General features: G+C 48.2%; 1 protein-coding gene and 6 non-coding genes across 11 annotated transcripts; all 7 read right to left on the minus strand.

Annotated features, from left to right (window-relative positions):
• Positions 1-671: 671 nt before the first annotated feature.
• On the minus strand, positions 672-8,239 carry CWC25 (CWC25 spliceosome associated protein homolog). 5 transcript variants are annotated; one of them, XM_039704636.1, is made up of 11 exons: positions 8,005-8,073; positions 7,569-7,741; positions 6,670-6,900; positions 5,586-5,655; positions 4,927-5,054; positions 4,608-4,677; positions 4,072-4,229; positions 2,675-2,770; positions 2,162-2,323; positions 1,206-1,368; positions 672-1,041 (listed from the first exon to the last, which is right to left on the minus strand). In XM_039704636.1, the coding sequence occupies exons 1-10, from the start codon at positions 8,020-8,022 to the stop codon at positions 1,254-1,256; spliced, it is 1,221 nt and encodes a 406-aa protein (XP_039560570.1). In that variant the 5' UTR covers positions 8,023-8,073; the 3' UTR covers positions 672-1,041; positions 1,206-1,253. The 5 variants fall into 5 exon arrangements, with proteins under 5 accessions (XP_039560570.1, XP_039560569.1, XP_039560572.1 ...); XM_039704635.1 differs by lacking the exon at positions 8,005-8,073 and adding an exon at positions 8,128-8,239 and having other exon boundaries at positions 672-1,368; XM_039704638.1 differs by having other exon boundaries at positions 672-1,368; positions 2,675-2,761.
• Positions 8,240-9,581: 1,342 nt separating this feature from the next.
• Positions 9,582-9,653, minus strand: TRNAC-GCA. The gene has a single exon. It is a non-coding gene; the product is annotated as a tRNA-Cys (tRNA).
• Positions 9,654-10,054: 401 nt separating this feature from the next.
• Positions 10,055-10,126, minus strand: TRNAC-GCA. Its single transcript has one exon. It is a non-coding gene; the product is annotated as a tRNA-Cys (tRNA).
• An 817-nt stretch (positions 10,127-10,943) lies between these two features.
• On the minus strand, positions 10,944-11,015 carry TRNAC-GCA. Its single transcript has one exon. It is a non-coding gene; the product is annotated as a tRNA-Cys (tRNA).
• Positions 11,016-11,864: 849 nt separating this feature from the next.
• On the minus strand, positions 11,865-11,936 carry TRNAC-GCA. Its single transcript has one exon. It is a non-coding gene; the product is annotated as a tRNA-Cys (tRNA).
• Positions 11,937-12,362: 426 nt separating this feature from the next.
• On the minus strand, positions 12,363-12,434 carry TRNAC-GCA. Its single transcript has one exon. It is a non-coding gene; the product is annotated as a tRNA-Cys (tRNA).
• Positions 12,435-12,821: 387 nt separating this feature from the next.
• Positions 12,822-12,893, minus strand: TRNAC-GCA. The gene has a single exon. It is a non-coding gene; the product is annotated as a tRNA-Cys (tRNA).
• Positions 12,894-13,560: the final 667 nt, after the last annotated feature.

Raw genomic sequence — 13,560 nt, forward strand, 5'->3', positions numbered from 1 at the left:
CGCCCCCCCCCCCCCCGCCGCTGCCGCGGTGGTTCGGTCCCTGCCCCCCCCCCCGCCCGCCCCCGCGGTGGTTCGCTCCGCCGCGGCCGGCCGAGCCCGCTGCGGCTCCGCGCCGAGGAGGCGCCAAGATGGCGGCGGGCTGAGGGGGTGGGGAGCGGGAGGTGCCATGTCCCGCCCGGGCGGGGGAAGCGGCGGGCGCTGGCGGCGGGAGAGCCGCGGCTCGGGCTGCGGCAGGAGCGGGGAGAGCCGCGGGACGCATCGGGCTGTGAGGGGGAACAACGGAGAGGGATAACGGACGGAGAAAGAGACAGAGAGAAAAAAAGCCCCCTTCCCTCCTCCTCTTCCCCGAGATGGTCTCGCCTAGTCGGTGTGACGCGCCCGCCAGGGCCACGCCCTGCTGGGAAAGGACCAATCAGCAGCGAGTCGGCTGGAATTATGAATGGGCTGTTACACACGTCACGCGCCGCCGCTTAAAGGGCCCGCGGCTGCTTGGGGACCCCGGCGGGACTCTCGGGGGGACAACGGGGACCCCCGGCCCCGGGGCGCGGCCTGCGGGCTGGACACAGCCGGGAAGGGGCTGCTGCGGCCTCCCGAACCCTCACTGACCCTTCCCGCCCACAGCAAATGCAGCCCTCCCACCCCCCCCAGAGCCACAAAGGACATTTAACAAATGACAGTCAAGTTTCTTAATTAAAAAGGTAAAATAAATCTACACTGCTGTACATATGCACATTACTTACATTACAAAATCCCAGAGAAATGTTTGCTGTGTCAGCCACGCTCTGGCTCATTCCCTTTTTCCACCCCCCCCTCAGAAGCTGCTTCTTTTGGGTCAGAGATCAATGAAATAAATCTGTGAGCCACCAAATGCCAGCAGACACCCCACTGTGGGGCATGGGTGCAAAGGGTGACAGTGTGGAACAGAGTTCATATAGTCCTGTCAAATTCCATGGGATTACCTCACGTGTGGATCGGTTCTGCTCTGGATTTTAAGGATTAACAAAAATAGATCTTCAGCTCTGGCACAGGAGGAAGCAGAGTCTGGTAATAATGTACAAAAGTGACACCAGTCAGGGTGGGGAGAGGAGGAGAAGCTCTGGCAGCAGGTCAGAAATGGAACACAAAGGCCCCAAACGCAGAGGGCTCTGAGGGCTCAGCTCCGGAATCCTCTCTGGGAGCTGGAATTGTTCCTGAAGAGCTCTCACCTCTGGGAACAAACATCCACCGAGCTCCTGCCCAGGGCAGGACAGGCTTCACCTCTGCATAAAGTTCTTTTCCAGGGCAGCAGGAGTCCTCTGCAGGGAGTGGATGTTGCGCTTGACCCGATCCTCCAGGCTGGAGGTGGAGGCACTCTCCAGCTTCAAACGGCTGCAGGGAATGGGAGCAGAGACAGAAATCACAACCCTGACTGAAGGAGAGCAGCTTTCCACTAGAGACTGGATATTGGCATGGAATTCCTCGCTGGGAGGGTGGAGAGGGGCTGGATGGAATTCCCAGAGAAGCTTGGCTGCCCCTGGGTCCCTGGCAGTGTGCCAGGAGAAGTGTGGGACAGGGGAGGTGGCCCTGCCACGGCAGGGGTGGCACTGGATGGGATTTCAAGTCACTCCCACCCAAACCATTCCAGGATTGTGTGATTTTGTGATCCCAGCTCTGGGCAGCTTCAGGGCTTTGCTGCCATGAGCACAAGGGATTAAATTCCCACCTATGCTCAGAGGTTTTATTGTCAAACCCAGATTGACAATAAGTCCCAAATTCACAGGGACTTGCAGGCCTCAAACTCCCAAGCTCCCCAAACCAGAGAATTTCTAAATTATTCTTAATAATTCATAAATACAAGCATAAATATATAAAAAGAATAAATATAACAAAATAAATAAATTAAAATAAATATAATATATAATATATAATTAAAAAAATTATTTCTAAACTGTTATCTGTATATAAAACACTCCCAGAGTGGCAAAACATCAGCAATGCCCAGCTTGGGTCTGACTCCCAATCAGCAAGAACCATTTTTTGGGTTGAGGGGAAGATTTGGGAGCAGCAGCTCTGTCAGGCACAGGGGAGATGTGCAACCCCATGATCTGAACCACCCCAGACACCATGGCCATCCCTCAAGAAGCTGAATTCCCCTTGGATGAGGAGGGGGTAAAAGACTCACTGGAAGAATTTCCCATCCCTGGAGTCGAGTTTCTCCAGCTCCTTCTCCAGCTCCTCCTCCTTGCGGTGCTTCCTGAGGTTGTTGGCTCTCTCCTCTTCCCTCCACTTGGCATTTTCCATCATTTCCTGACGTTTTCGCTCCAGCTCCTCAGGAGAGATCTTCCTGTTTGGACAGAGAGACACATTCCATAAAAGAGAGACACACATCCATAAAACCATTCTCACAACCAGCAGAGTTTGGCAGAGACAAAAATCTGCCAAGCTACAAATTGAAGTAAGGCACCTGCAGGAGTGAGATTAATGAAAAAAGCAAAATCAGTGATTGCTTAGTTAGGTTCTGAGAGAGAACAGAACCATCACACAGAGAATTTCCACCAGCCTTTAATATCCTAATGAGAACAGGATTTATTTTGATGCCAATATCAAAATAAAAGAGTAATTGAGGGTACAAGAGAGGTCAGCCCCAGGGGTTTGTCCCCAGCACAGGGACAGGACAGGACAGGCTGGCACTGACCTGGTGTAGCCCGGGGGGTGCTGGCGCCTGAAGCTCTTTTTGGGGGAAGGGCTCCTGGCTCTGCCCTTCTCCTCCCGGCTGCTGTGCCTGCAACTCCAAAATCGCCCTCATTAGCACCAAAATCCACATTTGATTTCATCTTGATCACACTTATAAACATTTATAAACATTCCTGGGTGTTTTAATACATGCTGAGGCTGGGGTGGCTCCCGCAGCTGCAGCGCTGTCACCTGGCCTCTCTAGGAACAATCCTCATCTGAATAAACTTCTTAATTATTTACTTTTTAATTATTTCATCCGCCAACAACAAACTGCCTTTTATAATTTTATTTGTATTAAATAAATAGAATTTAACAGCTCAGTGATCCATTTGAAGAGAACTGGGGTTCTATCAACAATTGACAAAGAACTGTTTTTATAATTTTATTAAATTAAGGCAATTAAATTAAGGCAATTGTATTAAATAAAGGCAATAAATATCTGTAAAAATATATGTAAAAAATACCTGTATTAAATAAAGGCAATTTAACAGCTCTGAAAGATTAGTTTGAAGAGAACTAGGATGCTATCAAAAATCAATATCTGTTTTTATAATTTTATCTGTATTAAGTAATTTAACAACTCTGAATGATCAGTTTGAAGGGAACTGGGAGCCCAAGCAAACCCCATTCACAGCAACACATCAAGGGTGTGACTGAAGAGGATGTCCCCAACACAAAGTGGGATTGTCCCCTCCTGGGAGCACCCAGACAGCTCCAGGGCAGAAACAGGATAGCAGGGTTGGGATTGTGCTGGAACCCTGGATGCTGAGAATTTTAGACTTTCTGTGCTGACAGACTCTGACTCCCAGGAGAACACTGCATTGTCCTGAGGCCGTGGAACAGGCTTCCAAAATTGATTGACAGCACTGGCATTATGGGTGTGGATTGATTAGAAGTGTGTAATATCACAGGGTGGAAAACTTAAGAGTCTGGGGTTTTAGAATATAGTAATAAATATGAAGCAAGATGGAGGTTTTAGGGCAGACACAGGTTGTTCTTCACCTTCTTCTTTCTTCATGGCTTTGGCTGGTATTTTGTAACTGGGCAGAAAAGCTCACACTGTGGGCTATGAGTGATCAGTTATTGGGTTAAAAGGGAAAATAATTCAGGTGACATTTCTTAATTGGATATAAAAGATCTTGTAACAAGAGACAGTTCACCTTTTTGTGCCTCGCTAATGAGAGACTGCAGAACTCACTGCTGTGAGACTGCAACACTGGTAAGAAACAACACAGCCCTGAGTCTGAACACAGCTATCCTGTTGAGTGCCTTCAATCCCGACCCCAACAGAGACAGGAAGAAGGAAGCAGAGCCCCCACAGGACTGCAGGGAATTCCCCTGCTTTCTGCCACTCACTGTTTGCTGTGCTTGGAGGGAGATGCTGAGCTCCTCTGGGGGTTCCTCCTGCTGGAATGCCTCTGGGGAGAGCGGGACGGGCTCCGGGAGCGCTCCCGGGGGGCTCTGTCCTGGCCCGGGGAACCCCGGGAATGCGGCCCCGCCTCGGGGTCCCTCACCTGGAATTCAGAGGGAACACGTGGGGAGCAGCCCCACACAGGGCAGAGGGGTGAGGTTTGGGGCTGGCACAGCTGGGGGAGGCAATTCCTCTCTGGGGTGGGATTCCTCGAGGAGCTGTGGCTGTCCTGGATGCCTGGAAGTGTCCCAGGAGAGGATGGAGCCCCATGGGACAGGATGGGCTTTGATGTCCCTTCCCACCCACTCCATGGATAATGAGGAGCATCTGAACAACCTTATCCCAAATTCCAAGCAAAAATATGGACTGATTTGAATTTCAAGGCTTAGATGGCTCCAAATTGAATCTAAAATGTATTCATTCCTGTTCCAGCTGCTGCAGCAATTCCAAAACTCCTGGTTTTCCCCCTCCCAGGGTGTACCTGTAAGCCATATCCTGCGATTTTGGAAGGAGCAGCCTTCCAGGAGGAATTATCCACCCTCTTCTGAGACCTAGAAAAAAAAAGAAAGTCCTTTTGAAGTAAGCAAATTGCAAGAATAAATCCATTTTTACCACACATTAAAGATGTAAAACCAATGAAACAACAATTTAATGACACACTTAATTAAAAGCATTAATTAAAAAGAAAAAGCTGAGAGAGAGCAGATGAAAAACAAGCAGGAATGAAGGTGGTTTTGGCAAAAAAAAAAAAAAAAAAAAAAACTCACTTTTTTCGGGGAAAAAAAAAAAGCAAAACTCACTTATTTCTGGGCCTCTCCTCCTCAGAGCTGGAGCTGGAGCTGCTGGAGCTGCGCCGTCGGTGCTTCTTGTGCTTCTTCTTCTTCTCCTTCTTTCTCTTTTTCTCCTTTTTATCCAAACTGTTCTGCAGCTGCAAAGCCAAAAATTCCCTCAGGACCACAGGGAAAATACCAGAATTCCATGTAGAAAAGCACAAAAACTGAAGCCAAACAAATCTCTAAAAATTATCTTTTAATTTACAGACATTTGCGGGATTTTTCTATTTAAAGGTGTAAAAAATGTGTTTGCAGTGTTTACAAGAGATGTACCTTTATAAAAATGTGGAGATACTTATAAAAATGTACAGCCATTTATAAATTTCAAGGCAGAAAATCTCATTTAACAAGATTTATAAATTTATAGCAATTTATAAATGGGAATTTTTGATTATAAGAAAAGGGAAAACTCCTCTTTATTTATAGCCATTTATAAATTGCAATGTATAGATATATAAATTTAAATGTATAGATATAAAAATTTAAATTTATAGGCATATAAATCTTGTTTAATGAGATTTTCTCTCAAAATTGAGGAATTTAAGGAACAAACAGAGCTCAGCTCCTTGTCCTGGACAATAAAAAATTCTGATTTTTGCTCCTCCCCTACCTTGCCTCACACCTACCAAGGCTTTGATTTTCTTCATCTTCACTGGATTGTTCAAAACTTCTCTTTTCTTTTCCTCCTCCCTCTTCCTGAAGCAGGGGGAAAAAAAATCAGGTTTTTTAATCACATTTGCACAGAGAAGATTCAGCAAGTGCAAGCTCTAAAAACAAAGAAAGCAGGAAAAAAGAGAAATGTTGTGTATTTAGCAAAACTGAGGAGGAGTTCCCCCTCTTCCTATAAGCAATTGAACTGATTTTGATATAGGATCATTTCTAATAAATTCAACTGTTATTGATATAGGATAAAACATATATTTATAGGATATATAAGATATATATATATTAGGTTATTTATATGCTATATATATATTACAGGATATATATATATAGGGTAATATAATATTTCTAATAAATTTATATTTGTAGGATAATATTTATAATCAATTGAACTGCTTTTGATACAGGATCATTTATTATCAATTGAACTGCTTTTGATATAGGATAATATATGTATTTATAGGATATGTATTAAGATAGATATATATCCTAATATATATAAGGATTATAGATATATATTTATAGGATAATATAATACTTATAATCAATTGAATCGATTCTGTTTTTGATACAGGATAGTATATATATTTATAGGATATATATATATTAGGACATCTATAGGACACATAAATATATTAAAGGATATATATTTACCGGATAACATAATATTTATAAACAATTTATTTGCTTTTGATACAGCATAATATATATATTTATAGGATATATAGATATCTCTTAGGATATTTATAGGATACATATATATATATACTAAAGGATATATATTTACAGGATAATATAATATTTCTAATCAATTTATCTGCTTTTGATACAGGATAATAAATATATGTATCGGATATATATATTAGTACATTTGTAGGACATATTACATTATCCTGTAATATATCCTAATATAATCCTGTATATATCCTTTAATATATACATATTTCTAATCAACTGAAGTGCTTTTGCTCCAGCTTGGTTTGTAATCAGTTGAGCTGTTTTTGCTCCAGGCTGGTTTGCACCTTCTGGCCCCCTGTCCCTGCACACCTGATGATGAAGAGCGGGTCCTCGCGGATCTTGGTGGCCATGTCCAGCACGGAGCTGGCCCCGGCCCTGGCGAAGATGGAGCCGGGCAGCAGCCCTGTGTCCCCAGTGCCGTCCCTGTCCCCAACCTTGTCCAGGATGAACTTGTCCACGGGGCGCCCCAGCAGGTACTCGTCCCTGTTCACCATCCCCCCAGGGCCCTGGTACATCCACTCCAGCTTCTCCTCACGCTTCCTATGCCAAAAACAGAGTATAGCAATATATTTATTTAATACATTTAATATAATGTATTTATTTATTCCCCCTTTATTCATCCCACTTCCTCCAGCGCTTTGTTGGAAGGTGGTTTGGGGTTGCAGCTGTGGGACACGGCCCCAAGGATGGGATCAGAGGGATGGGATTGTTCAGCCTGGAAAAGCTTTGGGGTGACCTCCTAGGGGTCGTTCAGTGCCTGACTGGGGCTCCAGGAGAGCTGGACAGGGATTTGGGACAAGGGATGGAGGGACAGGACACAGGGAATGGGTTTGAATTGAGAGAGGGCAGGCTTGGGATTTTGGGAAGGAATTCCTCCCTGGCAAGGAGAGGAGGGGATGGAACAGAAAGCCCAGAGCAGCTGTAGTTGTGCCTGGATCCCTGGCAGTGCCCAAGGCCAGGCTGGACACTGGGGCTTGGAGCACTGGGACAGTGGGAGGTGTCCCTGCCGTGGCAGGGGTGGCACTGGGTGGGCTTTGCTGTCCCTTCCACCCCAACCTCTGTGCTGTCCTCGTGCTCTCCCCATGCTGTCCCTGTACTGTCCCCTGTGCAGTCCCCATGCTGTCCGCTGGCTCACCGCATGGTGCCCGTGTCCCTGTGCTGTCACACACGGTGCCCCTGTCCCCATGTCCCTGTCCGTGTCCCCTCACCGCACGGTGCCCATGTCCTCGGCGTAGCGCTGCATCTCCTCCCGCGCCCGCTCCTCCTGCAGCTCCCGCTGCAGCTCCTCGATCTTCCTCCTCTCGGCCTCGTGCTTCTGCTCCGCCTTCCACACCTTCTCCACATTGCGCAGCGTCTGCGGGTGCCAGCTCTTCTTCAGGTTCTGCGGAGAGAGGGCATTGGCACCGGGGCTGGCACCGGGAGAACGGACCCACGGCTCCCGCTGGCCTCGGGAGCAGCCTCAGGGCCGGGGCAGCCGCACATCCTGGTCCTGCAGCCTCTCAGCCCCTCCTCAGCCCCCCAGGACCCCTCCGCACCCCCCACGCAGACCCCTCCCACAGCCCCAGTCCCTTCAGCACCCACTGACCCCTCTTAGTCCCCCCTCAGACCCCCCACGCTCCCCTCAGCCCTCCCGGTTCCCCTCACCAGGTCTCCCCCCCCCATCGCGGCCGCCGGGTGAGCGCGTCCCCCGCTGCTACCGGGACAGGAAATACGTCACCACCCCCCTCAGCTCCTCTGCGCCCCCTCAGCCCCCCCGGTTCCCCTCACCAGGTCTCCCCCCCCCATCGCGGCCGCCGGGTGAGCGCGTCCCCCGCTGCTACCGGGACAGGAAATACGTCACCACCGCGCGCCACGGCTCGGGGTTCCGCGCGTCTTCCTCCTTAGTGCGTCACTTCCGACGCGCCGCTGAGGCGGTGGGGAAGGTGGCGGCTCGGGACGAGGAGGAAAAGAAAGAACCAGGGGGGGAGGCCCCTCGGTACCGGGCCTGGGGGATGTTTTCATTCCGTTCATGGAATCCAGAATGGTTTGCGTGGGAAGCGACCCCAAAGCTCTTCATTCCCACCTGTGCCATGGTTAGGGACACCTTCTGCTATCCCGGGTTGCTCCAAGCCCCGCCCAGCCCGGCCTTGGGCCCAGCCAGGGAATTCAGACAAGATCTGAGCCTGTTTCAAATGAGGCTGTTTGCAGCAGTGCCAAAGAAACGCCTGGAAATGATGAAGTGAGTAATTCCAAAAGCACCCAAAGCCACGGGACGAGTCTGTCCGGCTGTGCCCGTCACAACGACGCGCGGAGGGGGCGGGCAGCGCCTCTGCCTCGGACCCTGAGTGCCGGAGCGCTCCGGCCCCTAGTCCAGTGACGCACAGCCTGCCCCGGGGCAGAGCCCGGCCGGTGCCCGGGCTGGGTCAGAGCCTGGGACCTCCCAGACTGTGGTGGGGAGGAAGGAAGGATTGCCTGTGCCCGGGCGGATCAGAGCTGGCGATTTCCCGGGACAGTGTTGGCGAACCTCGCGGGTTAGAGCCAGTGATCCCCCGGGATAAGAGCCGTGATCTCCGGGGATAAAAGTACTGATTTCCCGGGATAACAGCCGCGATCTCACAGTTTGGAGCTTGTGATCTCCCGGGATAGATAGGAGCGGCGTCTCGCCTGTGGAGCCAGGCCGGGTTCGAACCCGTGTACTCACGGTTCCCAGCCCGGCGCGCTGCCCCTGCCCCACCCTCCCGCCGCGCCCCCCGCGCCCCCCCAGTCCCCGCGGCCGGGGCGTGGCTCAGGGGCAGCGCCGCCACCTGCGGGGCCGAGGGCCGCGGGTTCGAGCCCTGGGGCCGCCCAGACGGTGAGCTGTGGCATTGCAGCCACCCAACCGGACTGGATTCAGAGCCTGGAGGAAGCAGCTCAGCAGGGCTGTGATTGCTAGGAGCGCGTTACTTACAGTCATTCACTGTGTAAATTAAGGGTAATTACTCCAAAGTGACTTCTAGAAATGTGTTGTACACATAATGCACTGTGTAAATACAGGGCAATTACTCCAACAGGAAAAACTCGAGCTGTAGCTGTTGAGTTTGTGTGTTTCCTCCAGAACTCGGGAGAGCAGAGTGGCAAAGTGGGACTTCTGGCTTGGCAAAACATCACCAAGTGACTTTCAAGACCTCAGAGGGGTAAGAAAGGCTTGCTGTGGTCTGTGTATGAGGAATTTGTGGAGGAAAAAGGTGAAAGAGCAGCAAAAGAGGGGGCACCTGGAGTTGAACCAGGGACCTCTTGATCTGCAGTCAAATGCTCTACCACTGAGCTATACCCCCACACCAGCACCTGTGCCCGGGACATTTAAAAACCTTGCTTGGGAAGGAAAAAACTTTTGTGTTCCAGGAATTGGATTTCTTTCCTTGACAGCTCCCTGTGTAGCCCAGGGAGTGCCTGGTAAAGCTACAGGGAGTTAAATGTGATAAACGATGGTAAAAAGGAGAAATTCTGGTCGATCTGGTGCTTGCAGTGAATTTAAAACACAGAACAGCTCACACAGACAGGGAGTGGTTCTCACACACAGCACGAGCCCTGCACTTCCCCAGCACCCAGGGATTGCATTCTGCAGCTCAGAACCAACACTGAGTGCACAGAGCCAGCTCACAGATCCCCCCAGAGCTCTCCACGTGTTTTCTGTGAAAGATTTGGGCAAAAGGAAGGTGGAAAGAGGAGGAAAAGAAGGGGGCACCTGGAGTTGAACCAGGGACCTCTTGATCTGCAGTCAAATGCTCTACCACTGAGCTATACCCCCTGTCCTACCTCACAGGGAAAAAAGGAGTAATCCCTTAAACTCAGCTCAGGTTTTGTTCTCACTGTGAGAAAATATCCCAACCAAATCTGCACAGAAACAAATGTGTCTGGACTGTGTCACTGCCCCAGAAGTTGGATTCCTGCAGGATTTTTTTCCTAGTGGAATGCTCAGTTTTAATCCTGGACTTGTCAGCCCTTCATTGATACACAATAAGGAAAACGAACACCACACAAAAGCTTTAAACATAAGACATAATTCCCTGTTTTTGCCAGAGAGATATCAGTATCTAAACAAGTAAACAAATCCATTCAAGTATTTTTTGTGATTTGTGTGAGTGCAGGCACAGACACCGGGGGTATAAAAAAGGAGGAATCTTCCTCATTTTTTCCGTGGAAAAAAAGGGAGAAAGAGAGCACCTGGAGCTAAACCAGACACTTTTTGATCTGCACTCAAATGCTCTCCCCCAGGCACATAATTTTTAGAAAATGAGGTTTTTCTCTCTGTGGGTTGGATCCCTTCCCTGTGCCTGCCCAAGGCTGTGCAGGGAGTTAAATGTGATAAATTATGAGAAATGATGTGATGGGAATTATGGGAAGTGATGGGAATTATGAGAAATTCTGGTAAATGATTGCTCCAGAAAATTAAAAATTGAGAAAGGTCTGCAGCCAGTGAGTGGTTCCTACCCTGCACTTTTCCAGGCCCTTGCTGCTCCCACCCCACATTCCCTGCCCAGCACAACCTCCCACATCCACCGGGACCTTCCCAAGCTTCCCCTGAAAAATTTGGGCAAAAGGAAAAGAGAAAAAAAAGTGAAAAGAGGGGGCACCTGGAGTTGAACCAGGGACCTCTTGATCTGCAGTCAAATGCTCTACCACTGAGCTATACCCCCTGGTCTCATTTCAGCAAAATAAAACATTTCAAGGATGTTTTTTCTAAAATCCCCGAGTTTTCTGTTCCTGTGGATTTGGCTTCAATCTGTGGGGCAGCAGCCACAGAGCCACTGCACTCCCACACAGGGCCTTGGCCCAGTTGCTCCCCAGCTCCTTCCCTTTGCTTCCTGGGAAAAATTATGAGAAAAAAATGGGAAATTATAAGTGGAAAAATCATAAGAAAAAGGCCTCATAAAATCAGGCCTGCTCTGTCGTTCTGTGGTTTCTCCTGAGGGAAGCTAACACCTTGCAGGTTCTCACGTGAAAGCAATCCTCATGTGAGCAGTTCGTTACTATAACAACCTGTTCCTGGGTGAAAAAACAACTTACACCTGTAGAAACTATTTTTACACCATTAGAAAAATGAAAATTGTCTCTCATAAACAACTTTTCCTGCATGTACACACAGAGAGTTTGAGTCACCCATCAATACAGAATTAACAATTTGTTGCTAACCAATAATTGGCAAGAAAGTTGCTGACCAATTGGACTCACACACGAGGGCTGTAAAATGGTACAAAAATTTTATTAAATGTATAAAATAGTACAAAATGTATAAAAATAAGTTATGTGAATAAAGAATGGGTTTTTTCCACCGTGAAGAAAATGGAGTCTTGAGTGGTTTATTCCGATACCTTCCCAGTCTCAGTCTGTCCCCTGAGTGCTCTGAACCTCCCTGACATTTTTTCCCCCTGGCTTCCATCTCTGTCTGCAGCTGGGAAAGGAATGAGCAGGAGAAGAAGCTGAGCTGCCAGTCCGGTGACCAAACCCCACAAAATCCCCAGGGAAAAGCAGCAAAAAGAGAAAGGAGGGGGCACCTGGAGTTGAACCAGGGACCTCTTGATCTGCAGTCAAATGCTCTGCCACTGAGCTATACCCCCTAACACAGTTCCTGTGTCAGAACATATTTCAGAAAAATATTTCTAGGGATAGAAAAAACTTTTGCTTTCCAGGGGTTGGATTTCTTCTCTTGACAGCTCCAGAGAGTAAGCTGGTAAAGCTACAGTGAGTTAAACATGGTAAATGATGATAAAAATTACATTTTTCCTACCATTTAAGAAATAAAATCAATAATTAAGAAATAAAATAAATCCAATAACTTAATAAATACAATTATAAACAAATTCTGGTGGTGATTACAGAGAATTAAGCACAGAGAAGAGCACAACCCCAAAACTTTTCCAGCAGACCCTCTGTTCCTTGGATGCTGCAGCTCAGAAACAATACCCCACAAGCTCTGAGCTCTCCATGGATTCTTCCTGTGGCCAATTTTAGGCAAAAGGAAGGTGGAAAGAGGGAAAAAAAGGAGGGGGCACCTGGAGTTGAACCAGGGACCTCTTGATCTGCAGTCAAATGCTCTACCACTGAGCTATACCCCCATACCAGCACCTGTGCCAGGGGCATTTAAAAATGTTTCTTGGGAAAGAAAAAGCTTTTGTCTGGGAATCCTCTACATACCCCTTTGCACTTTAATGTTCTTGTCAAAGGCTGTGCATGGTAAAATGGTGATAAACGATGGTAAAAAGGAGAAATTCTGGTCGATCTGGTGCTTGCAGTGAATTTAAAACACAGAACAGCTCACACAGACAGGGAGTGGTTCTCACACACAGCACGAGCCCTGCACTTCCCCAGCACCCAGGGATTGCATTCTGCAGCTCAGAACCAACACTGAGTGCACAGAGCCAGCTCACAGATCCCCCCAGAGCTCTCCACGTGTTTTCTGTGAAAGATTTGGGCAAAAGGAAGGTGGAAAGAGGAGGAAAAGAAGGGGGCACCTGGAGTTGAACCAGGGACCTCTTGATCTGCAGTCAAATGCTCTACCACTGAGCTATACCCCCTAGCACAAGTCCTGCACCAGGGACATTTAAAAACATTACTTAGTAAAGAAAAATCTTTTGCTTTCCAGAGGTTGGATTTCTTTCTTTTGACACCCCCTTGTGGACTTTAACATACCTACCAAAAACTGTACATGGAGTTAAATGTGGTAAATGATACTAAAAGTGAGAATTTCTGGTAGATCTGGTGTCTACAGAAAATTAAGGACAGGCAAAGCTCAGACAGATAGTGAGTGGCTGCTCAGACAAAGAACAATGCCTGCACTTCCCCAACACTCATGGCCTCCGGAACCAATACTGAGCGCACAGCACAAGCACAGAGTTCTCCATGGGCTTTTCCTGTGGCAAATTTTGGGCAAAATGCAGGTGGAAAGTAGAGGAGAAGAGGGGGAACCTGGAGTTGAACCAGGGATATATACCCCCCAGCACAGCTCCTGCATGGAGAAAACGTAAAACAACTTCTTGGGAAAGAAGGAAGTTTTAACCACTTTGGGATGGATCGCTGTACTTGACAGCTCCTGTGCAACCCGATCTCCCTGGTGAAGGTACAGGAACATAAATGGGATCTCTGTCTGTGGATGGAAAACCGTGTTGTGGCAGTTTTATGCCCCCCTTGGGATGCCTTTGCAGCTGCAGTGTGCCTGGAGCTCTGGGCTTTGGGGCATTCAAA

This window comes from Passer montanus, unplaced genomic scaffold, assembly GCF_014805655.1.
Source record: "Passer montanus isolate IOZ18808 unplaced genomic scaffold, ASM1480565v1 scaffold179, whole genome shotgun sequence".
NCBI lineage: Eukaryota > Metazoa > Chordata > Aves > Passeriformes > Passeridae > Passer > Passer montanus.